The following is a 24572-nucleotide window of genomic DNA, read 5'->3' on the forward strand; positions in this document are numbered from 1 at the left end:
AGTCGGGCCCCTCCAACCTCTGCATCGGAGTCAGCCGGCTTCCACCTGCCAGAGTGGACTGAGGGTCTCGGGGGCCTGACCGGCTAACCTGTCGCATCCCGCGCAGAGGCGGGACCCCGAGGTGGCCTGGCAGCTCCTCCCACCCCCAGATCCGGGTGCCCCTAGCAGCATGTTATCTAGGAGCACCCCGTGGTCGGAACCTTCGCCCCCGGCGCTCGGGGTCAGCCCTGGACCAGAGCCACGCTGGCTACGAAATGTGGGTGTGTGGAGTCCGGGAGGGCCTAAAGGGCCGTCTACAAGGCCGGGGTGGGAGTCGGGGAGGAGAAATAACGACCCGGTGGGGGAGGGGCGCAAACAACCTTCGCGGCCATTTTGTCCTCGTTCCACTTCCGTCTTCTCTCCAGGGCTGCCGGGGCCGGACCCCTCCCTGCAGGCCCTGCGCTCTTCTTCTCCAGGTTCCGCATGAGCCGGATCTCGGCTCGCGCTGCCGTCATTGGCGGGTTCCACGTTGGCCCGCCCCCTTCCTCCCGCTCCTTCCGTCCCCTCCCGCCCGCGCTTTCTAGGAGCGCTTGCGCAGAGGCGGGCTCTCCCTTCCCCCCTCCCGGGTTGACTGAGGACTCCCGCGCGCGGGCTCCGTCGGCCCCACCCTCCCTTTCCCCGGGGCCGTTCGGAGAGAGGGGGCGACAATGAAAGTTCCAGAACGCTGCGGTGAGTGCGTCATCGCGAGGCGGGGCGAGCTGGGGCGGGAGGGAGAGGCCCCGTGAGGTAGAGCCAGGTTCGTCATTGGGGATTGTGGAGGTGGCCCCGCGCCCATTGGCCGGGACGCCATGATGGGCATCCGGCTGGGGCGGGCCCCTTCTGGAAGGTTCTGAAGCAGAGTATAAGAGACAGGGCGGCGGGCGGAAACCGGTCTCATTGAACGCGGCGGAACCTCTGTAGCTTGCTGTTTTTTTCCTCAAGCAGAGCTGGGCGCACGTATCAGGTGAGGTTTCTCGGAGCATGCACCCCCGTGCAGGCTGCGGGCATGTGCTGCGGCCGGACCTCTGAGCGTCTCGAGCAGGCTGGGTGTGGCGAGCTTTCTGCCCGGCGGGGTGTCTTTGTTCCCGAGGGGAGGCAATGGCCCCGATCTGCGGACAGGAGGGAGGAGCGGGGCGCGGAGGGCTGGGCGGTGACAGTGATTGCGAGCGAGCGGACGGGGACTGGGGCCGCACCCGCTTGCGGGGCGTGGTGCCAGCGCCTTAGAGACGGCCACTTAACTGTCTTCGTAGATGGGTGTTTCTTAAAAGACGAGGTTTTGCATGCGCCCGAATTGGGGGAGGGGGCTTCTGAGTGCTCACAGGCCGTGCTGTGTTGATCACAGTTGCAGGGAGGGGACCACGTGCTCTGCTATGGCGCAGACCCTTTTGGCAGGTGGCTTCTTGGGTCTGCGGCGGGCTCTGCGGTTGGCACGGCAACCTCGACTGCAGCATTTTCTGCCTGTTCTGGCCCTCCCACGTGGTTACTCCCGGCTAGGGCGGTGTTTCTAGGGCGAGGTGCTGAGTATCATTAGACCGAGCGGTCATACCCGATAGTGTCGATTTGGTAAATCTTCCCAAGGCCTTAATCGGCTTTTTGAACAACGGGCTTTTCTCTCCCTTTCTTAGCAACAATGTCGAAGGGACCTGCAGTTGGCATTGATCTTGGCACCACCTATTCCTGTGTGGGTGTCTTCCAGCACGGGAAAGTGGAGATAATTGCCAATGATCAGGGAAACCGAACCACCCCAAGCTATGTCGCTTTCACCGATACGGAAAGGTTGATCGGTGATGCTGCAAAGAACCAAGTTGCGATGAACCCCACCAACACGGTTTTTGGTAAGCCACTTAATTTTTAATCAGAGTATGGAACTTATTTAGGCAGCCTGTAATTTTAAACTTTAAAAAACTTGTCTTAAAAGTTAAACGTGAGGTGGCTGTGAAATTCTTGAATAGGAAAAGCTTTGAGGAAACGATGTTGCTTTTAAGGCTGGAAGATTTGTGATAGTTCGGGTATTCAGAAGTTGAATGAATCCACTTACTGTGAGTTAGGGTCTAAAGGCGTTTGGTCTTGGAAAGGTGGGCTAGGTTCTTAATGGACGGATGAAGTGTAACGGAATTCAAGGTGTAATGATGGTATCTAATGCTTTTTAAAGATGCCAAACGTCTCATTGGGCGAAGATTTGATGATGCTGTTGTCCAATCTGATATGAAACATTGGCCCTTCATGGTGGTGAATGACGCAGGCAGGCCTAAAGTCCAAGTAGAATACAAGGGAGAGACAAAAAGCTTCTATCCAGAGGAGGTGTCATCCATGGTTTTGACAAAGATGAAGGAAATTGCAGAAGCCTACCTTGGGAAGGTGAGTACTTACACAATACTGCAGGGGGAGGAGGCAGGCAGAGATTGCAGTTAGGTACCAGGTTTCTTGGTATGTGGGGTTTGGCTGACCTAAGAATAAATAGCTAAGATGATCAAGGGTGATAAAAACCAGAATGTCTTTGAGGCTGTATCTTTGTGTGCTTAAGTAGATACTATTGTGGGACTGATGAAATTTCTAATTGCAATGAGGTTTCAATTTGTTTTCTTTTCCCTAGACTGTTACCAATGCTGTGGTCACAGTACCCGCTTACTTCAATGACTCTCAGCGTCAGGCGACCAAAGATGCTGGAACTATTGCTGGTCTCAATGTACTTAGAATCATCAATGAGCCAACTGCTGCTGCTATTGCTTATGGCTTAGACAAAAAGGTATGTACCATTTTTGATGTATCTGAGGCCAGATTGGTTTAAATTAGAAATAGGTAAGAGTAAATTTGTGTTTTAATTGCAGGTTGGAGCTGAAAGAAATGTGCTGATCTTTGACTTGGGTGGTGGCACTTTTGATGTGTCAATCCTCACTATTGAGGATGGAATCTTTGAGGTCAAGTCTACTGCCGGAGATACCCATTTAGGTGGAGAGGACTTTGACAACCGAATGGTCAACCATTTTATTGCAGAGTTCAAGCGGAAGCACAAGAAGGACATCAGCGAGAACAAGAGGGCTGTCCGTCGCCTCCGCACTGCTTGTGAGCGTGCTAAGCGCACTCTCTCTTCCAGCACCCAGGCCAGTATTGAGATTGATTCCCTCTATGAAGGAATCGACTTTTATACCTCTATTACCCGTGCCCGATTTGAAGAATTAAATGCTGACCTTTTCCGTGGCACCCTGGACCCTGTGGAGAAAGCTCTTCGGGATGCGAAACTGGACAAATCACAGATCCATGACATCGTCTTGGTGGGAGGCTCAACTCGTATACCCAAGATTCAGAAACTTCTGCAGGACTTCTTCAATGGGAAAGAACTGAATAAGAGCATCAACCCTGATGAGGCTGTTGCTTATGGTGCAGGTAATTTCTCAACCCTAGTGTAACAGTCAGGAGGCCTGAACTCATTCGCTATGATGAATGATTTTTAAACATTCGTAGTTTCCACCAAAAGCTAAGCTAATGATGGCACAACTTCCTTGGATGTCTGAGCGATTCATGGTTGCTAATTTTACATAATGAGTTTAGTACTGTTTTTTTTTTAAAAACTATTTTCTTTTAATCTAGCTGTCCAGGCAGCCATTTTATCTGGAGACAAATCTGAAAATGTTCAAGACTTGCTGCTATTGGATGTCACTCCTCTTTCCCTTGGAATCGAAACTGCGGGTGGAGTCATGACTGTCCTCATCAAGCGCAATACCACCATCCCCACTAAGCAGACGCAGACCTTCACCACCTACTCTGACAACCAGCCTGGTGTGCTCATTCAGGTATGTTTCTGTGCTGGTTTGGCCTGGCCTACTGCGGTCCTATAAAGCTGGAGAAGACGTGTTCCGCTGTGATGACTGATTCCAAAACCATTCGTAGTTTCCACCAGAAATCTCATGTTGGTCAGTTCCTTCCTTGGATGTCTGAGCGATCAGTCTTGCCTAACGAAGCTTATGCAAATCTAAGCTAACAGGGTAACCTTTCTGATTTGTCAGTAATTTCTGTTTCCTATCAAGGTTTATGAAGGTGAGCGTGCCATGACCAAGGATAACAACCTGCTTGGCAAGTTTGAACTCACAGGCATTCCTCCTGCCCCCCGTGGCGTTCCTCAGATTGAAGTCACTTTCGATATTGATGCCAATGGCATCCTTAATGTGTCTGCTGTGGATAAGAGCACAGGGAAGGAGAACAAAATTACCATCACAAACGACAAGGGTAAGTTACTGTTCTGAGTGTGGCACTGCTATCTGGTCTTAAGAGAGAGAACACTTTACAGATGTTTCTACTGGCCCAAGTGTGTTTCAGGAGGTTGCTTGTGGAGTTGTAGGATGACAGGGTGCAGGACTGCAGATATTCAGTCTTAAAGGTGTAGCTAAAGGATTTATTATTTCACAGGCCGTTTGAGCAAGGAAGACATAGAGCGCATGGTCCAGGAAGCCGAGAAGTACAAAGCTGAAGATGAGAAGCAGCGGGACAAGGTGTCTTCAAAGAATTCACTTGAATCCTATGCTTTCAACATGAAAGCTACTGTTGAAGATGAAAAACTTCAAGGCAAGATCAATGATGAAGACAAACAGAAGATTCTTGATAAGTGTAATGAAATAATCAACTGGCTTGATAAGAACCAGGTTTGTAATTTCTGTTGCTAGAAATTTGAGGGTGTAGGGTTGGGTGCAGAGCTTTTAGCAAAGTCTAATTTTAACGGTCACAGTGATGAATGGTCCAAAACATTCGCGGTTTCCACCAGAACTCCAGATGTTGGCAGTTTCCTTCCTTGGATGTCTGAGTGACCCAAGATTTTACATGTAACTTAAATGTGACAGGTTTTTGTGTCTAGTGTCAGATTGCATCAGGCTTGACTCTTTATTTGAAGAATTCTGTGGCAATAAAATTTTTTTTTTCTCTCAGACTGCAGAGAAGGAGGAATTTGAACATCAACAGAAGGAGCTGGAAAAAGTCTGCAACCCAATCATTACCAAGCTGTACCAGAGTGCAGGAGGCATGCCCGGCGGGATGCCAGGAGGCATGCCTGGGGGCTTCCCTGGCGGTGGAGCACCTCCATCTGGTGGTGCCTCCTCTGGACCCACCATCGAAGAGGTTGATTAAGCAGACCTCATAGGTTTAGCATTGTTCCACACACAACATTGAAGGACCCAAATTTGTAGCAAATTCCATGGCAGTTTTAAAGTTGAGCTGCTATAGTAAATAACTGGGCATTCTTGATACTTGAATATGGAAAATGTGCACAGGGAAAGGAAGTAACATTGCACTTTATAAGCACTGTATTGTAAGTGGAAAATGCAATGTCTTAAATAAAACTATTTAAAATTGGCACAATATATAATTGTCTGACTCTGTTTATAGGGGCAGTAGGCTTTTGAGGTTGCATTTCCTTTGGGCTTACGGTGTCTGGGTTGTAAATTAAAAGGTTTTAATTTTAAGGTAAATTCATTGAGTGTTATCTGGGCTTGGTAAGAGTACTAGCTTTAAAATGTATAAACTGGAGATAGTTTATGCTTTCCAGTGCTTGATAAGCTGTTGAGAAGTGTTAGATTGGGAGGGAATACCCCGAATGTTTTGAGTCTGGCTTAGTAAAAACATTTTGAATCTAACGCGTTTTGAAGGCTCAAAAGAGGTTGGGTTTGAGGCATATTAGAACAAGGAAACAAGTCAGAGGAAGTAACAACCTGAGGGTTGGTGACTGTTCAGGCAAGCTCTTTTAAAGGCTGGGTGCTTAACATGCTGTAAAGGTGAGCCCTTTACTCCGAGATAACAAACTAAGACAATTGGCTATGATTAAAATCAGAAATCTATGCTCTGTGTAGACATGAACTAAAGGCTGGGGAAGGCAGAAGGTAAACCAAGCCTAGTTACACTGGGCTGCCTTTAAGAATGGTGGTTTTTAGGAGCAAATGCCTTTATTGGAATTTTGTTTATTAGGGTATTGGTATGTTTCAGCTGACAGAAAATCAAGTCTCAGCAGCAAAGGTACTCCACCTTTGAATCCTTTTTTAAAGTCACTTTTTCCATGATGGGCCTCTAAAACTCGGGCCTAAAAGGAAACGATTTAAAGAATTATTTGTGAGGTGTGAGTGCCAGCCTGCCCCCTGGTGGTCAGTTGAGAAGAATCTCAATCTTGGGACAGTGGGGTATCTCAGGTCATGGTTTCATGGTTTAGGCTCACAGGGAGGCCCAGCCTTAAGTTGCCTTCAGCCCTCCTTCCATCACCTTTGTGGACTGGTTGGTTCTTGGGTAATCCAGCTACCATAGGTTATACTTGGGCTTCGTAAGTAGGTCATCAGTAACCATGAAGGCATTTCTAGATGCCCAAGACACTGTCATTAAACAGCTGAAGTGAACTTTGTCCTAGGTGGTCAATGCATACCACTGACAAAATAGTGCTTTAGGTGTTTGACAACTTAAAGCATCATACCTGATTTGTACTTTTGTTTTCCCATGTTTTCTTCAAGGGCCACAAATGAAAAGTGTATAGTTTGGTTTTTTTCCACCTTTGTTTTTGGTGACGAAGAATCTGACCTAGGTTTTAGTTTTCTTTGCTACATCCTTAATGAGCTGGAGCAAGTGATTTAAGACAACTTACAGCTAAGAAGGAAATTTTTTACATACAGATCTCTGAAATGTGGAATTTTGGTAAGAAAATTGTAGACATTAAATGTGATGAGTGGAAGACAGCACAAGACCTAGCCCAGCTGAAGGTTATCAAAGGAGTTATTACTACAAATTGTTTAACAATAAGAAAAACTACACAAATTCCATCAGTGAGACTGAAAGATAAGGTGTGATACTTAAATGAGAATGCATTGCTGGGCCTGTGTAATAGGAAATCGGGGTTTGGGAAGAGTGTAGGAATTAGGTTTTCTCAGTATTAATCTGAAAAGGATGCAGATGAGGACACAGATTCACAGGGGTTGAGTATATTACACAGTGGTGGAGGGGAGCGAGGCATTTGAATTTGGGGTACACTTTGTTCCAAAATACATTTGCTGCCATGTCCCAGCGTAGTAAACTGAAGCACCAACTCATCTCTGCAGAGTGTCTGGGATTCACGTTTACTGACGCACATGCAGTTATGTACTTGGTCCCAATGTTCTTGGGGTAATTCTGAGTTCACTGTACATTGGATTTTTTTAGTCCTTTGGGTATTCAAATTTGACCATTTGCAAGACTAAGCAATCTGGGGATTTGAGGATCCCAATGACAAGTCAATTTTCGTCTTAAATTTTGCCTTATCTTAAGTAGATTCCTGCTGTGGGCTAAGCCCTGACTATAGGAGAACAAGATGACAGTTACAAAATGGTCTTGTGGGGAAACGCTGGCAATAAGCAGTGTAACTTGGTTTATTAGAGCTTGGAGGAGGATGCAGAGAAAATGGGCGTAAGAACAGCATTAACAACTTGCCATTCAGTTTGGGATTAAGTGGCTTCTGCTGGTCTTGCCTTACTTGATTATCCTAACAACCTCGTGAGAGGAAAGATGGTTGGGCGGTCCGGCTGTGCATGCAGAAGTGTATATAGGGCAGCAAAAGCACTTTATTTCTGTGTGGGTTATTGTAACAAGGTTGTGGTTATAAGAGAATGTCTTGGCCCTAGATGCCTGATGCTTAAATTTTGCACCGGGCACCATTGGATTGCGAAGAGGGAGCAAAAAGTTCACTGTCCCTCAATCTCCATGTCCAACTTTCAAGTGTTACATTCTGGTTTCAGCTGAACTTAATTAGCTTGTTTTACTCAACACTAGTTGTACTTTTAAACTACCGAGGGAATAGTTTTTGTCTTTAAAACCACAGCAATATGTTTACTCTCAACAACACTACAGTATTTATGTACTTAAAATGCACTATAAAGAAAACAGTGATGCCTGCTAACAGTCCTTTGCTCAAGCAATCTTGAGTACCTACAGTATACGTTAAGAGGAAAAATCGCCTTTGGGGTGCTCTTAAGGTGGAATGGAGAGATTGGTGGACATAAATAGGAAAGAAAGGCTGAGAATTTTTTTTCTGTGGTCTATGTATGGATGTAAGGACATCTTTATCCACTAGATGGCAGTAAGCCATTTAGAAAACTTCCAGGGTAGCTGGGGAGGCTGCTGGAAAGCTTTCACTAAGGTTTGTGCTTTTTCTTTGTTTCACAAGTTGCCTACCTGGAAGCACAGCGAAGCTGAGGAAGGAAGTCAGCCCCAAATACATTCACTCTCCAGGCAAAGCAGCCCAGCTGAGTAAGTTGAGCAGGTGCTCTGCTTGGGGGTATGGCTTTGAGTAGAGATTTTAGGGTACTTGGGGCAGACGGGTTAGATACATAGAGAGCTTGAAACGAGGGAAGAAAGATGAATCTGCATGGGAAGAGAAAATACTCTTTTAATAAAAATTAAAAATGCGCTTCAAAAGACACCACCATGAAAGTGAAGACAACCCACAGAACTGGGGAAAATATTTGCAAAGTGTGTATCTGATGTAGTACAATACACAATGCATTTAAAAAACTCAATTCAAAAAAACCCCAATTTTTACAGTGGACAGAAGATCTAAATAGATATTTCTCCAAAGAAGACATACAAATAGCTAATAAGCACATGAAAAGATGCTCAACATCATTAGCCATCAGAGAAATGCAAATCAAAACCACAGTGAGACAGTACTTCAGACCCACTAGGAAGTCTATAGTCAAAACACAAGAACAAGTTGGCAAGGACGTGGGGAAATTGGAACCGTCATACACTGTTGGTGTGAATGTAAAGTGGTGCAGCCAGTTTGAAAAACAATCTGGCAGTTCCTTAGGAAGTTAAAATAATTATTCTATGACCGAGGCATTCTACTTCTCATTAGGTACCCAAGAGAAATTAAAACGTACATCCATACAAAAACCTATATACAGATTTTCATTGCAGTATTATTCACCATACCCCAAAAGTGTCAATAACCTAACTGTCCATCAGCTAATGAATGGATAAATCAAACACGGTATATCCATACCATGGGACGTTATTCAGCCGTGAGAAGGAATGAAGTACTGATACATGCTGCAGCATGGATGGTCCTTGAAAACATGGCTACATTTATATGAAATGTCCAGAACAGGCAAATCTTTTGCGACAGAAAGTAGACTGTTGGTTGCTTCGGGCTGCGGAAAGGTGGGTTGGGGAGAAATGCAGTTATTGCAAATGGGTGTGGGGTTTTGTTACGGGATGGTGAAATCATTCTAAATTGATTGTGGTCGTGGTTGCACAGTTCTGTGAGTATGTTGAAAATATTGACTTGTACACTTTATTTTTTATTTTTATTTCTTAAAGGAGTCTTTTTAAGTTTTTTGAGAGTGGGAGGTAATTAGATTATTTACTTGTAGAGGAGGTCGTGGGGATTGAACCTGAGACCTCATACGTGGTAAGCATGCGCTCCACCACTTGAGCTATATTCTGCCCCCCTTGACTTGCACACTTTACACAGAGGAATTGAAAAATTGTGTGGTGTATGAAAAGTATCTCAACAAAACACTTTTAAAAAGCTTTTTTAAGTTAGTAAAGAAAGAGGCTGCCGAGCTGGCTTCCCCAAAGTGGGGGGAGCAAGCAGCCACCTGAAAAAACACTGGGAACGTTCACCAGACACCGTTGTATTTGGTGATTTAGTGTCTCTCGGGTGTCTGTCTGGGGCCTGCTCTGCCATCTCCTAGGTGTGTGACCTTCAGTGAGTTACTCTTTCTGAAGCTGGGTATCTTTACCTGTGAGATGGGGATTATCAACCACTAGGCGGGTTACGAGGATTAAGTGAGCCAGTGCACATGGAGCGTTTGGCTCTGTACCTGGCTCATAGGGTTCGTGCTCAGGGAGGGCTGGTATTGTGAACTATTGATTAAACAATAATAATAATTAGCATTTCCTAAAGCTGCCATAACAAAGTGTTGCCTTAAACAATGCTATGTAAACAACAGAAAATGTAAACATAAACTTAAACAACCAAAATGCATTGTCCCTGGAGGCCAGCAGCCGGCAATCAAGGTGTCGGCAGGGCCCAGCTCTCCGAGCTCTCGGGGAAGGCCCTGTCCCCTGCCTCCCCCCGAGCTTCTGGGAGCCTCCTGTGTCCTTTGGCTCACAGACACATCACTCCGGCTACCGGGCTGTCTTCTCCCTGCGTTTTCACATTGACTTCCCTCTAAGCATGTCGGTTTCTATGTCTGCATTTCCCCTTTATATAAGGACACCAGTCTTACTGGATTAGGGCTCACCCTAATGACCTCGTTTTAACTTGATTACCTCTGTAAAGACTCTGCTTCCAAATAAGGTCACATTCGAGGTTGTAGAGATTAGTACTTCATTCCTAATGTGTTGTTGTTGTTTGTTTGTTTTTGATGACTGGGGGACAAAGTTCAACGTGCAACAATCGCATTCCCTGTTATCACAGAAGAGGCATCCCCTCCCCAGCGTTTGGACAAGAATATGAAGTAAATCAGACGAGATCCAAGTACCTGTTCTTTTCTGGGACTAATAAAAAGGCCTTTTAATTGCATGCAGCCGCTTTCCCTGAGGCAGTTCCCCCGCAGGCTGCCAGCTGTGGGCAGTGTTCCTCTCTATCCCTTTACCAGGCCTTGGTCCCTCCGGATTCCCGAACAATGCCTAATTCTATTATTTCCAGTGATTTCCCCGTGGGCAGCAGTTTATTTCTGTCATCAAATCTCTGATGAAATCTTTAGCCATGAAATATTTAGTCCAATCCCAACAAATCGTGCATAGTGTTAACATGTCACAAGCTGCCCGCGGCCTGCGTTATGTGGTAATTTGGAAGCGAGAGGAGTGATAATGTAGGGCCGGGCTTCTTTTGTGAGCTCGCATTAATGCTGGACCTGGTGCTGTCAGTTGACAGCCCATCGATCGGGCTAATAGTGCATGGAGGGGGCAGAATCGGGGAGAGGCAGGGAATAAAGGATATTGACGGCCAGTCGCCAGGATCCCGGCAGCTTTTAATCTATTACTGCTCTCTTTTAATGCAACTTCCGTGTCAACTGCATTTACTTCCTCCAGCTCTGCCTGCTGCGCTGAACTGTGAAGCCAGCGGGATGCCACCCCCAGAGTGGCCCAAAGTTCTCCAGTATTGATTCTTTGATGCTCTGGGGTGTGAATTATAATTATTTCATTAAGCCCTTTAATGGGTATCAACTATGAACCTTCGCCAGCCCAGGCTGGGGTGGCCAGGGCGAGGTCTGCGTCATTAATCTGTGTTCATCTCATTGCCACCAATTGTCCTACCCTCGACCCTATTTTTTTCTTCCTATTATCGCGTCTGTGATTGTGGTGGGAAGCAGGTCGATCTACTCTCAGAGAGGAGCTGGGAAGGGGAGTTGGCTGGTTTGGGGAGGCTGGAGGGGAGGCCATGGTTGAGCAGATTGCAGTGCTGGCTGTTCACACCGAGGGACTCGCTAATCACTCTGTCAGATCTGCTCTGCCCAGTTCTAGCTTGCCTGTGCAGGGAGGAGATTGATGCACAGTCACTGGGGACAAAGCAAGAGATCTTGAAGCGACTCCCTTGTGTGGCTTTGAGTCCTTTTGTAGCTCAGGAATATGCCACACCCTCACTTAAGTCATTCATCAACCTTCCCAGGGTACAGAGGACTGCCTTGTGCCCTCAGGGAACTGCTACTCTACTAAGGGGTGGAAGGATCAATAAGTAAAGAAGTAGCAACAAGAGCCTTGAGAAAGGGCAAAATAATGGAGGTTATGGCACCCCGTGAATGGGGCCTTGACCCAGGCTTGGGGGCCAGGAGGGCTTCCTGGAGGGGCAAATGCCTAAACTGATCCAAGAATGAGTAGGAGGTAGTCATAGGAAAGAAGAAGGGCATGCTAGTCAGTGGAACAGCAGGTTGAAAAGGCCTGAGAATGAAAGCAAAAAGGCTGAGGGGGCGGGAATAGCTCAAATGGTAGAGTGCATTCTTAGCATACACGAGACCCTGGGTTCAATCCCTAGTACCTCCTCTAAAAATAAATAAACCTAATTACCTCCAACCCCCTCCTCAAAAACAAAAACAAAAACACACCTAAACTAAAAAAACAAAAACCTTATTTAAAAAAAAACAACAAAAAGCATATGAAATTTGGAGACCTCATCTAGTTGAGTAAGGCCAACATGTTGTATGAGGTGGGGACCGGTCCCTCCCCTACCCCAGGTCCTTGTCTTCCATGATGCAAGACAAGCATGATGCCAAACCCAGTCTGCTATGCATTTCGCTGTCAGCCCACTCCCTTGATGTGGGGTGGAGAGTTCGCTTCCACCTGAACTGCGATCATACCAGGGCTAGGAGTGGGTGAGGTGGTTTGCTGAATTGCAGAGACCACTTGCTTTGAGGACAGGCTGATTTGGATTCAATACAAAGACCAATTTCCCAACAGTCAGAGCCATCTGACAGTTCACGTCAATGCTGAGAAAGCACCTGGTGTGTCTGTGGTGTTATCCTGACTCTGGAGGGCCGTGGACATGAGTCTCAGGGACTCTGTCCTGAGGAGCTCACAGTGGAGACGTCAGCAGAAGCTCTGTTAGGCTGCAAAAGGAAAGCGCTGGGGAGGCTGGGCTAACTACTTCGATTGTTGAATAGTGTGAACATTCTGGATTATTCTGGATGTTGGAACCAGCATCTGTGGCTGAGCTGAAGTAACAGGAAGCAGTTTCCAGGCTATTACGTCAGTTACTAGATTATCGCTTCTAGCGCCAAAGCCAATCTTTTAGGCTCTGCTTTTCAGAGTAGGGTCGGGGACTCTGAAAACCGTATTTCCCTTGCCAGCTGGAGCCCTGCTAAGTCCCCCTGTTAGGGGGCGTCAAAGGGAGACTGGAGAGAAGGAGGAGGAATGAGGGACTTCCGTGTCCTTGTTTGCTGTTACCGATCACATCGTTCAGCGGTGGCCCTCCACCTTGACCGCAGCAGCTGGTTCTAGTTCCCAGCTGTTTTCCAGCGCAGCCAGAGCACAAATCACGGTGGCCCTTCAGGGGTTGTCAGCACTGGGTGAAACTGCACCCTCAGAGGTCTGAATCTCAGCCCCGCCGGGCTCTCCTCCTGAGGTACCAGCCGCGACCAGGCAGCGCCCCTCCTCAGAGAGCTGGGTCCCTGGCCTCTCAGGGACCCAGCTAAGCTTCTAGGCTCCATCTGCCCTTCCTCTTCCCTTTGTGCCCCAGCCTTGGACGAGGTGACTGAAGTTATTAGCTCTGTATTCCCTTTTAGCTTTGTCAGTTATCCAATACTGATCTAACCAGTTTCCTCCGGGAAATTCTCTCCATTGAAACCCATAGTATGGTTTCTGATTTCTTAACTGGACCCTGACATAATTACTCTCAAGAAAGCTTTTGTTACAACCAGTTAGATTGGTTAAAAACGAAATTTCATGACTTGCGAGGTTACAGAGTATTCATCTCCAAATATATGGAATTACAGAATTTCTAAACCTGAAAGCGTCCTTAGGAGTCATTTATCGCCCCCCATCATTTTACTGAAGTCCAGAAAATTAAAACTGATTTACTGAAAAGTATATTATTTCACTGAATACTTATATATAGCACTTCCTCTATGGGAAATCCTGTTCTGAGTACTTTGATAAATAGATCATTTAAACCATAACAACATTCTCCGGTAGGTACTATTATCACTCCCCCTTTCCTAGGGTAGGAAACCAAGATACAGACAGGGTAAGTAACTTGCCCAAGATCACACAGCTAGTAAATTGCAGAGCTGAGATTTGGACCAGAGATTTCTGGCCTGGGTTCCTACTTTGACCCGTTTTCTCTGTCTTGCTGTGAACGAGCAGCCGTGCTCAGAGTAGGACCACTGCCTTCCATTCTGGCGTCCCTGCTGCCATGCTGATGGTAGACCAGTCTCCCATCTGGTGAGCCTTCCAACTCTCAGATGCCAATTTCCATTACGTTTTTGCAAACGTCCCGTTACCTACCTCAAGAAGTTCTATGTTATGCTGATTCACCACCTATAGTGAGAAGTTCTCTACGGTCTTGTGCAGTGTCTGGCGCTGTGCAGCGTGGATACTCAGGACATATTTAAAGGCAGGCTGAGTCTGTAATTACTGTTAGCATTCATAGCATTCGTAGTATTCATAAACACCTAATATTTATATTAAACATTAGAAAAAGGTTCTTTTTAAGAGTTAAAATATTTTTAATTGGGGTAAACTACATATAACAAACTTTACCATCTTAACCGTTTTAAAGCGTACAGTTCAGTAGTGCTAAGTAGGTTCACAGTGTTGTAACCCAACCTCCAGAACTTTTCCATTTTACGAAACTAAAACCCTGCACCCGTGAAGCCACAGCTCCCCCGTTTCCCACTCCCCTCAGCCCCTGGGGAAGTGGAAGGATCATTCTACTTCCTGTTTCTAAGAATTTGACTATTAAACCTCATATAATGTATAAAACCTTTTTATAACCAACTCATTTTACATTCTTAATCTGTTTTGGTTACAATAATAATCTGCTTATACACACACTATAAGCAGCAGGACAGAGCCTCTTAGAGAGTGGCCAGGACCATTTCCATTTTTTTTTTTTTCAGGCTCTGAAGATACTAAGAAATGCCAAATTGAGATGACAAAAACTGTGGTATATTTAAAATTTTATTACATGGAATAAATGAATGCTTTAAAAAATGCAATGCCATATACTGTTCTCAGCCAGAATTTATTTTTTAAAAATCCTCCAGAATGTACTGCAGAAGGTGTGGTTCAAAAATGACACATCAGTTTCAAAGTGGAAGAGGAACATCTCCTTTCAATCTTGTCAGCATTTCTCTGCAGCTGAATATATATTTATTTTGAGATGATGTCAAAATCTAAATTTGAGGGGGCTTCATTAATCTGAGGCTCAGGTGAAAGGACCCTTTCTCCCTCTGCACCAGCCACTCCCCTTGAGAAAGGCCGTGGGGCAGATAACATCCCCATGTTTATAAACCAGAAGAGTCTCAGCAAGCATTGTTCCTAGCTGAGGTTGTGACAGCAAATTCGGTGGTGGCATCAAGACCTGAACTCAGGTTTTTGGCTGGAAGCCTGAACACTGCAAGCACCAAGCCCGACTGACCAGGGCTGTCCACCCTTGCGTTCACTGCCAGCGAAGGTGGAATGTTAACAAGGCTGCTGTCGGGGATGCCGCTGAGTTCTGCCGAACATGCTGATCAAAATGGGCTGCCTTGTAGGTAGGGAGACCCTGGGCTCTGGAGGCAGTCAAGAAGAGGTTTGCCTAGCATGATTTAGGTTTGCTGCAGAGGAGAATCAGGAGTAGGAGGTGGGAGTGGCGGGGAGGAGGGAGTTGTGGGAGACTATTTCCAACTTCCCTCCAGACAACCCCCCCCCCGCCCCTCCCCTGTTCAGCACAGAGCTGAGCCCAAACCATCATCATCTCTACTCTCTGGGGGAGGCCGTCTGGGCTATATGTTTGTTCCCCCGCCTTTTCATTTGCAGCAGTCCGCCAGTGGCTACTGGGAGCCGCAGCTTAATTTGAACAATTGGGCTCTGGTTTCCCGAGGAAAACAGTCCAGTCGCCTCGGCCGCCCATCAGTATTCTCTTCCGTCCCCCGACAGCTGCTCACTGCGGGCTGGCTCAACCTGCGTGACCTCATCTGCTCACACGGAGCAGAGGAGGGTTTGGAAGAAATTAGTTTTATTAGTGACTCCCCGAAACACTCCGTTTACTTGTGATATGACAAATATTTCAGCCATTAGGATCTCTCTGTCTCTTATCATCTTAAATGCACTCACTTACATTCCAAATCACTACTTAATTTAAAAGCCTATTTGTCGAGATTGTCTTAGGCTCAGGGAAAAGGAGAGACAGACACTCAGCTCTGGCTGGAATAGAATCAGACTTGAAATCTTGATTGAATCTTTCTCCCCAAGACTTATGCTCAGTCAGGTATCACCTAAACACACAGGAAGCAAGAGACTTAAAGGGAAACCCACACTGTAGAGCTTTATAAACTCTGCTTTGAAGTGGCAGTGTGGCACGGTGACCTTGAGCAAATGACTTTATTGCTGGGTGTCTTCATGCTCCCTGATCCCCCACATACAGGGACTCATTCAGGGAACATTTATTGAGCTCCTTGGAGATGCTAGGCAGCGTGACAGTTTCTGAGGGTGCAAAGATGAATGAGCCATGCCCCTGGGCTCAAAGCTGTTCACAGTTTATTATTAACAGTAAACATTTATTGAGCACTTTCTGTTTGCCAGCTATGCTAAATCCTATAGAGTTGGCCTTCCGTTGCCATGGGTTCTGCTCCCACAAGTGCAGAAAGCTGGTTGGACGAGGCCATTTTATAGAAGGGACTTGAGCATCCAAGAATTTTGTTATCTTCAGGGATCTTGGAACCAATCCCCTGCAGGTACCAAGGGACAACTGTGTGTATCTTTTTCATTTAGTCTGTGCCATAATCTTAGGAGTTAGGTAATGCATTTTATTCCCATTTGACAAGTGAGGAGATTAGTCTGTCTAACTCTTTAATGCATAATATTAAACACTGTGCAATACTGTCTCCCCCCAAAAAACTTCCCCTGGTGGAATTTGTAAATGGAAAGTTCTCGGAGCAAACCCATGTGCCACAGACGTGTGGATCACGTGGTCAAGGTACCGATGTGCTGTGTGACCTGCAGCAGGGACAGAGTTATCCTCAGCAGGTAAGAGGCAAGGACTGATAGAATTCATCACTGTCTAGCTAGCATGCCTCAGAAACCCTGCTATTTAGATTATTAGGTATTTCTTGTTTTCTTTATTTCAGTCTCTTTGGTTCCTCTGGAGGTTTTGGCCATTAAAAAATTTTTTTAATGTTATTTATTTATTTATTAAGTATAGTTGGTTTACGATGCTGTGTTAATTTCTGGTGTACAGCTTTTTTTTTTTAAGTTTCAGCATTTTTCAGTTGTGTTAAAGGGAAGCATGGAAGGAGAATCATCCCACTTGGGCTTGGGTTTGAAGGCTAGAAGCAGAGAGAGCAACCTCCTTGGGACGCAGTGTGGAGGTGATGGGAGATTGTCGGCCTGGGTGACTCCCGGGCCCCCTGTCTGTGCTGGGAGGCTTGGCCCCTCACCTCCCTGAAGCAGCTGGTTGTTTCAGAGGTAGACTCCTGACTCAAACTTGCAGCCAAGAGACCTGGACTCCAGACTTTAGTGCAGCCGTGTTGGTGACAACCCAGAGACTTCACACGGCTCCTGCTGTGGCGAGCCCCTGTGGCAGTTATCTACTGCTGTGTAACAAACTACCCCAAAATGTAGTAGCTGGAAAGAATAATTTATGATTTTGCATGACTCTGTGAGTTGTTGGGGAGCTCTCCATCTGGGCCCACTCCCACAGCTGCATTCAGGCAGCAGAATCCCTGGGAACTGAGCCCAGCTGGGGCCTGGGGTGGCTTTATGTCCACGTGCTCCTGGATCCACATGGAATCTTGGCCAGGCTTTTCCACATTGGCAGAGATGGCGCTCTAAGAGGGAAAAGGCAAGACCTCGCTCAGACACCACGGCCTGAGTCTTCCCAGGCGTTCTGCCATTTGAAACATAGTGCAAGCCAGTCCAGAGTCAAGGGTGAAGACATGGGCTCCATTTCTTGATGGGAGGAGCTGCAAATAATTGTGGCCCCAGGATGGACTTTGGCAGATTAAAAATAGACACAAATCATTTGTGGTCCTTCCCTTGAAGAGGTGGAGTCTGTTTCCTCAACCCTGGAATCTGGGCTATCCTAGGGAGGTTCTTTGACCAACGGAACAGAGCAGAAGTGATGGACAGCTGCCAAGACAGGCTTCACAGCTCCACTCTCACCCCCTTGGAGCATTTCCCATCACCATGTGGAGAGGCTGGGTGTAGCATCCTTGAGGATAAAATACCACATGAAGACCACTTCCCACTGTGTCCGTCAGCTGAATGTTGTCACGTGAGTGAGTTCAGGAGTGACCAACAAAAGTATTTCCAGCCAACCCATAAGGGGAATGAGAAATAATATGTTGTTTTAAGTCACTATCGTGTGGTGGTTTGTTCTGCTGCAATAGAAAAATTAAACAGTCCCCCAGCCTGCACTGCTCAAAGGGCTCTCCCCAAAGTGTGACTGGTCAGCACCTCCTTTGATCCTCTGATTATCTTCCTAACAGGTCATTTTTCCCCTCAAGGCAGTCAGTCTAGTTCTGCTGCTTGTGATGAATACTCAGTATAAGAGAACCCTGAGCAAAGAGAAGAAACTCAACGTATTCTGAACCTCTTCATCCACACACTGCCCAGGTGGAATGTCTCTTTCCAAAATTAGAAAAAAGAAGAAGAAATTAGGAATTATTGTATAATCTCTATTGGCTGAGATCTTTACTAGCTTTAAAAAATTTGCTCTTTACATACATGCACCCCAGTGTTCACAGCAGCACTATATACAATAGCCAAGACATGGGAGCAACCTAAATGTTCATTGACAGATGACTGGATAAAGAAGCTGTGGTATATTTATACAATGGAATACTACTCAGCCATAAACAAGAACAAAATAATGCCATTTGCAGCAACATGGATGGACCTAGAGATCATCATTCTAAGGGAAGTAAGCCAGAAAGAGAAAGAAAAATACCATATGATAGCACTTACATGTGGAATCTAAAAAAAGAAGAAAGAAGACACTAATGAACTCATCTAAAAAACAGAAACAGACTCCCAGACATAGTAAACAATCTTATGGTTACCAGGGGAAAAGAGGGTGGGAAGGGATAAATTTGGGAGTTTAAGATTTGCAAATATTAACTACTATAAATAAAAATAGATAAAAACCATATATCTTCTGTATAGCACAGGGAACTATATTCAATATCTTGTAGTAACCTTTAATAAAAAAAGAATATGAAAATGAATATATATGTGTATATATATATATATATATATATATATATATATATATATATATATATATATGCATGACTGGGACATTATGCTGTGCACCAGCAATTAACACATTATAACTGGCTATCCTCCAATTTAAAAAAACTTACCCTTTACATCTTTTTTATTACATTAAAAATCTTGGTTCCTGACAACAAATTACTTATTAGCATTTTTCAACAATATATAAAATAGTTTAAAAATACTCAAACCAATGTTATTACTAACAATTGGACTACCGAATGAAGTTTAAAGTTTCTCTCCAGCTTTATTTGCCTTTAGAATACATTTCTCTATTACTGTTGTCTAAAATCATTTGGAATAATTATTTTCTCTGAGTGTTTATTCATCAAATTGGTTTATTAGTTTATTCATCAAATTAGTTAATTTTGCTCATTTTTAATTTTTAGGGATTACTTTTTATATGCATACTGCCATTTTTAATATATAAATTATTTATGTTTACAAAGTCAAATTGATACAATGGGTATTTAAAGAAATCTTGCTTCCAACTATCATTCTGCCAATCCGCCCCTACTTTTTTGATCTATTTTTACAGTGTTTCTTTTTGCAAATATAAGCAAATACACATGCATATTTGTGCTTGGTCCCCCCCTTTTCTTTTTTACACAAAAGGTGGCATTCTGTATACATATATGTTCCACAGCTTGCTTTTTCTACTTAGTATACCCTGCAGATCTCTCTATATCAGCATAGACCGTTCTCTCATTATTTTCTACAGCTTCAAAGTATTCCATTGCATGCATGTACCGTGTTTATTCAACTAGACACTGATGGACATTTGAGTTTTTCCAACCATTTGCAATTATACATAATGCTGCAAAGATTAACTTTGTGTAAGTCATTTTGAATGTTTGCTGGTGTATATTTGGGGTCGATTCCAATAGTGAGATTTCTGAGTCAAAGGGTAAATGCACATATTTTTCTAGATATTTACAAATCCCCTTCTAATAGGGTGATGCTTTTTTGAGTCCCCATGACAATGAATGAGTGCCTGTTTCTCCATCACTTCATCCATAGAATGTACTCTCGAACTTTGGGATTTTTGCCAATCTAATTGATATAAAGCAGTATCTTGATATAGTTTTATTTTGCACCGTCCTTACTATGAGTGAGGTAGTGTATCTTCTCATGTGTTGGATGACCGTTTTCATTTTTCTGCCTGTCCAATCTTTGCACGAACTTTTAAGTACCACCCAATGAGTTGGGGGAGGGGTGGCTAGTATCATTACGTCCTCTTATAAAGATAAGAAAACGGTAGAGTACAGAGGTTAAGTAATTTACCCAAGGTCACACAGCTAATATGTGGCTGAAGTCAAGCTACCTGACTGTTAGGCCCTGTGGATTCTCCATGGATCTATTTCCAGGAGTGAAACTTGGAGTTCCGGAGTTTTGTTTTTAATAAAGGATCAGCGGGTGGATGTCACTGCCCTGACACAGGAGGTTCTGTCATGACTGGGCCGGGGGACGGCAGGGGAGCCTGTAATTATAAAGAGGAGTCTGGCACACGATGTGTCACCAAGCAGCACCCAGCACACGGGGCCTTTGGCGTCTCCAAGCTGGAGGACAACAGTGAGAGACCTGCAACCTGTTTAATTGTGTTAGAGAATCAGTGAGGTGCTTGATGAAGCCATTAACTGGGGTTCGTGTCTCCATTCTACTTATAAGACTCCAGGAGGGCAAATGCTGATGGAAATTTATTGATTTCTTTTTCTGCCTTTACCGAATGGGTCCAAACCGCGGTGTAACACTGCTGGTTCCAATTAAAATCACCTGTTAGCTTACAAAGGTTGGCCCTTTCCGCCCTCCCACTTCTCCCCCATTTAAAAAGGGTTTAAAAGATTTTCATTTAATTGATTCGCTGTAAAATGCCCTTTACAATTACCCAGATAAACTAGGCGTCACCTGTGGAGTAAGAGCCAATTTGAGCTGTTTATCAAGACTTCGCCTCTGGCCACTTCTCACCCTGGGATCTTGAGTCTCTGTATTGATAGCTTGCATCTGTCAACATTGGATATTTTTAGTGGGCTGCAGAAAGCTTTTAGGGAGATGGGGATGGTGGGGCTGCATCTTTGAGCAGGTGAAGAAAGCATGATGGTGTTTTGTTTTGTTTTGTTTGAAACAAGAATGCCCTATTGTGCTGAAAACAAGTTCAGAAAATCAGCCCTGGCCCCATATGCCTAAAAATAATAGTGGGCCCCACTCAAAAACCAGGCAGTGGGGTTCAAGGAAATGGGGACGTGGGCAATGGATAAAGCTGAGTAACAACATTTGCCCGGTTTCTCTTGGTTTGGGCTTCATGTCAAGCTTGGTTTAATGTTAGGAAGGAGAGGCTGGGGAACTTTTGTAAGAGTTATCTGTGAAGTGACATTTGTGTTCTTTGAGCTGATGGGGACAGGCCAGAAGTTACAGAGGGTGGGGAACAAAGAGAGCAGGGTTTAGGGGTCTTTCTTCTAAGTCTTGTGTGTATCTGAAACCATATTCTTGAATCCACTTAATCACGGAAACAGTGTCAGTTCTGGTTAAAAAAATATGAAAAAAACTGATGCCAGAAAGCAAAAGATAGGTAAATATGGCAGGGGGAAGGTATCTTCTGTAAAGTAAAGACCAATAATGAAATTGATCATGGCAAAGTTCTAGAATAAATTATGAAAAAAAAATTTTTATGAGCCTTTGAAAGAAGACAGTGCGTCACTAAGAATGAGGTATAATTTCCATTCTGACTGTTCTCAGACAGGGAAGTGCTCTAGACACAAGAAGCTTTGACATAACAGGGTGGTTGAAGAGAATAAACGACAGAATATTTATGAAAGCTCTTGGCACGTAGTAGATGCATTGTAAATATTAGTTGCTTTCTTTGGGCTTTCATTGTCTCCATCATTGTCAAACTACTTCGAAGACTTGTCTACTTCTTCCATCCCACCTTCCTCCTCTCCTTCACTCCTGACTCTGGTATGAACCCCGCCCCCCTTCACTAACATTGCTCTCCCTATTTCCAACGGCCACCAGGTGACTAAATTCAGTTATTTTGCTTCTCAGTTCTTTGAGAACTTTGACATTGTTAATGTTTCCCTTCTCTACAAAACCTTTTCTTCCCTTAGATTTGCTGCTACCACACTCTCCTGGGTTTTCTCTGTCTACCCGCTTTCCAAACTCTGTCGTGACACCATTTCTCTGCTCTTCCTTACCTAAAAGTGTCACTCAGGGTACTTTCCCAGATCCCATTCCCCACTCTTCTTGGGACTGATTTCAACACAACGCCTATCAAAATCCCATCAAGGTGGACTACTGGATACTCATGCAAAAGAATGCATTTAGACCCCTACTTCATACCATATACAAAAATTAACTCAAAATTGATCAAAGGCCTAAATGTAATTGCTAAAACTACAAAAATTTTAGAAGAAAACCTAGATGTAAATCTTTGTGACTTTGGAGTTGGTCAGTGGTTTCACAGGTATGATACCAAAAACAAAAGCAGCAAGAGAAATAGAGGTAAACAGGACATTTGTATCAAGAATATGTAAAGAATATTTACAACTCAGTCATAGCCCAATTTAAGTACAGGGAAAAGATCTGAATAGACATTTCTTCCTGTACAAATGGCCAAGAAGCACATGGAAAGATGCTCAACACCATTAGCCATCAGAAAAATGCAACTCCAGATAAAAAACAAATTTCTTCTGTACAGCACAGGAAACTACATTCAATATCGTATAATAATCTTTAATGAGAAAGAATGTGAAAATGAATATATGTATGTATATGCATGACTGGGACACTGTGCTGTACACCAGAAATTGACATATTGTAACTGACCGTACTTCAATAAAAAAAAGAAAGAAAGAAAAATGAAACTCTAAACCACAAGATACCATTTCATATTGACTAGGATGTGGAAGTTGGAACCCTCATACACTACTGGTGTGAATGTAAAATGGTGCAGCCACTTTGGCAAACGGTCTACCAGTTCCTCAAAAAGTTATGCATAGAGTTACCATATGACTCAGGAATTCCACTCCTACTTATAGACCCAAGAGAAACGAAAACATTTGTCTACAAAAAAACTTGTACACAAATGTTCACACCAGTATTATTGATAATAGCCAAAAAGTGTCCACAACCCAAATGTCCACCAACTGATGAATGGGTAAATAAAATATCCTTTATCCACACAATGGCATGTTTTTCAGCCATAAAAAGGAACAAAGTCCTGGTGTATGCTGAAATATAGATGAACCTTGAACGTATCGTGCTAAGAGAAAGAAGCCAGTCACAAAAGACCACATATTATATAATTCTGTTTATATAAAATGCCCAGAATAGACCAATCTATAGAGGCAGAAAGAAGACTGGCGGTTGCCTAGGGTTGAGGGAGGAGTTTTGGGGAGAAATGTGGAGTGACTGCTGATGGGTGTGGAATAACAAAAATGTCCTAAAATTGATTGTGGTGTTGGGTGCACAATCCTAAAAGTCACTGAATTGTACACTTTAAATGGCTGGGTTGTGTGCATGTGAGTTATACCTCCACAGAGATGTTAAGAAAATTCCCCTCTCATAGTGTTCACATCTTAGTGAAAGGCAAATGGATTCAGCCTTCAAAGCATCTTTCAAATATGTCCATTCCTCTGTGACCAGACTGCCAGCATCTCCTACTTGGGCCACAAGAGCCTCCTAATTGACTTTCCTGGCTCCAGTGTGGTCCTCTGTAAATCTCCTCTCTGCTGCTTTAGAGATCTTTCTAAAGGGCAAATTGGTCATGCTGCCTCTCGTCTCTTGTCCTGGCTACCGATGGTCTTAAAGGTAGAGCCCAAACTCCTTCATCCAATTTAAAAGGCCCTGCACGATCTGGTCCCTGTCTCCCTACATCCCTAACCTCATTTCTCACCAGTCACCACTCATAACTCTTGCATTTTGTTGCTCTGTCTCATTTGTGGACCTTTGCAAAGACTGATCACTCTGACTTTTGGGTCTCAGCTGACATGTCACTTGCTCTGGAACATATATTTTTCCCTAAATGTCTTATAAAGCTGACTGTGTGTCAGGCACCATTCTAAATGCTTTATAAAATTAACTCATTTAATTTTCACAGCAACCATAGATGTAGATACTATTATCATCTTCATTGTGCAGGTGAGACAATAGAGGCACAGAGAGGCTCAGTAACTTCCTGAAAGTCACACAGCTAGTGGTGGAGCCTGGATTTGAATCCAGACAATAGAGCTGTTATACTGTATTGTAATTGGCTGTTTAACTCTGTCTGCATGTGACTTTTAGTTCACTGAAAGTCAGGATTTGTGCCAGGCTTAATCATGGTTGTATTCCCAGCATTAGGCTTAGTCCATAGTCTTTTAATTTTAAAAATATATTTACTTATTTGTTCAACCTTAGATTATACATAAAGCAGTTTCAGTATTGCCAGCCTAAAACCTATTTGAAAAACAAATGTATTTTTTAAATAGATTTTATTCTTTTAGAGCAGTTTCAGGTTCACAGCAGAATTGAGCAGAAAATACAGAAAGTTCTCACATAGCCCTCCCCACCCACACATACATACTCCCCTACCCTCAACATCCCTCATCAGTGTGAAAAACAACCTTATTAATGAGGGCACAATGCTGTGTTATCTTTAGCCTTAG

At 44.2% G+C, this 24572-nt stretch overlaps 1 protein-coding gene and 2 non-coding genes across 4 annotated transcripts; all 3 read left to right on the forward strand.

Moving 5' to 3' along the window:
* The first annotated feature begins 687 nt into the window (after positions 1-687).
* On the forward strand, positions 688-5366 carry HSPA8 (heat shock protein family A (Hsp70) member 8). 2 transcript variants are annotated; one of them, XM_032472506.1, is made up of 9 exons: positions 688-708; positions 1644-1853; positions 2171-2376; positions 2612-2764; positions 2847-3402; positions 3607-3809; positions 4044-4242; positions 4423-4655; positions 4936-5366. In XM_032472506.1, the coding sequence occupies exons 2-9, from the start codon at positions 1649-1651 to the stop codon at positions 5131-5133; spliced, it is 1953 nt and encodes a 650-aa protein (XP_032328397.1). In that variant the 5' UTR covers positions 688-708; positions 1644-1648; the 3' UTR covers positions 5134-5366. The 2 variants fall into 2 exon arrangements, with proteins under 2 accessions (XP_032328397.1, XP_006180341.1); XM_006180279.3 differs by lacking the exon at positions 688-708 and adding an exon at positions 827-982.
* Positions 3448-3534, forward strand: LOC116661218. The gene has a single exon (XR_004317036.1). It is a non-coding gene; the product is annotated as a small nucleolar RNA SNORD14 (small nucleolar RNA).
* Positions 4733-4817, forward strand: LOC116661219. Its single transcript, XR_004317037.1, has one exon. It is a non-coding gene; the product is annotated as a small nucleolar RNA SNORD14 (small nucleolar RNA).
* Positions 5367-24572: the final 19206 nt, after the last annotated feature.

Source organism: Camelus ferus, chromosome 33 (genome assembly GCF_009834535.1).
Source record: "Camelus ferus isolate YT-003-E chromosome 33, BCGSAC_Cfer_1.0, whole genome shotgun sequence".
Taxonomy (NCBI): domain Eukaryota; kingdom Metazoa; phylum Chordata; class Mammalia; order Artiodactyla; family Camelidae; genus Camelus; species Camelus ferus.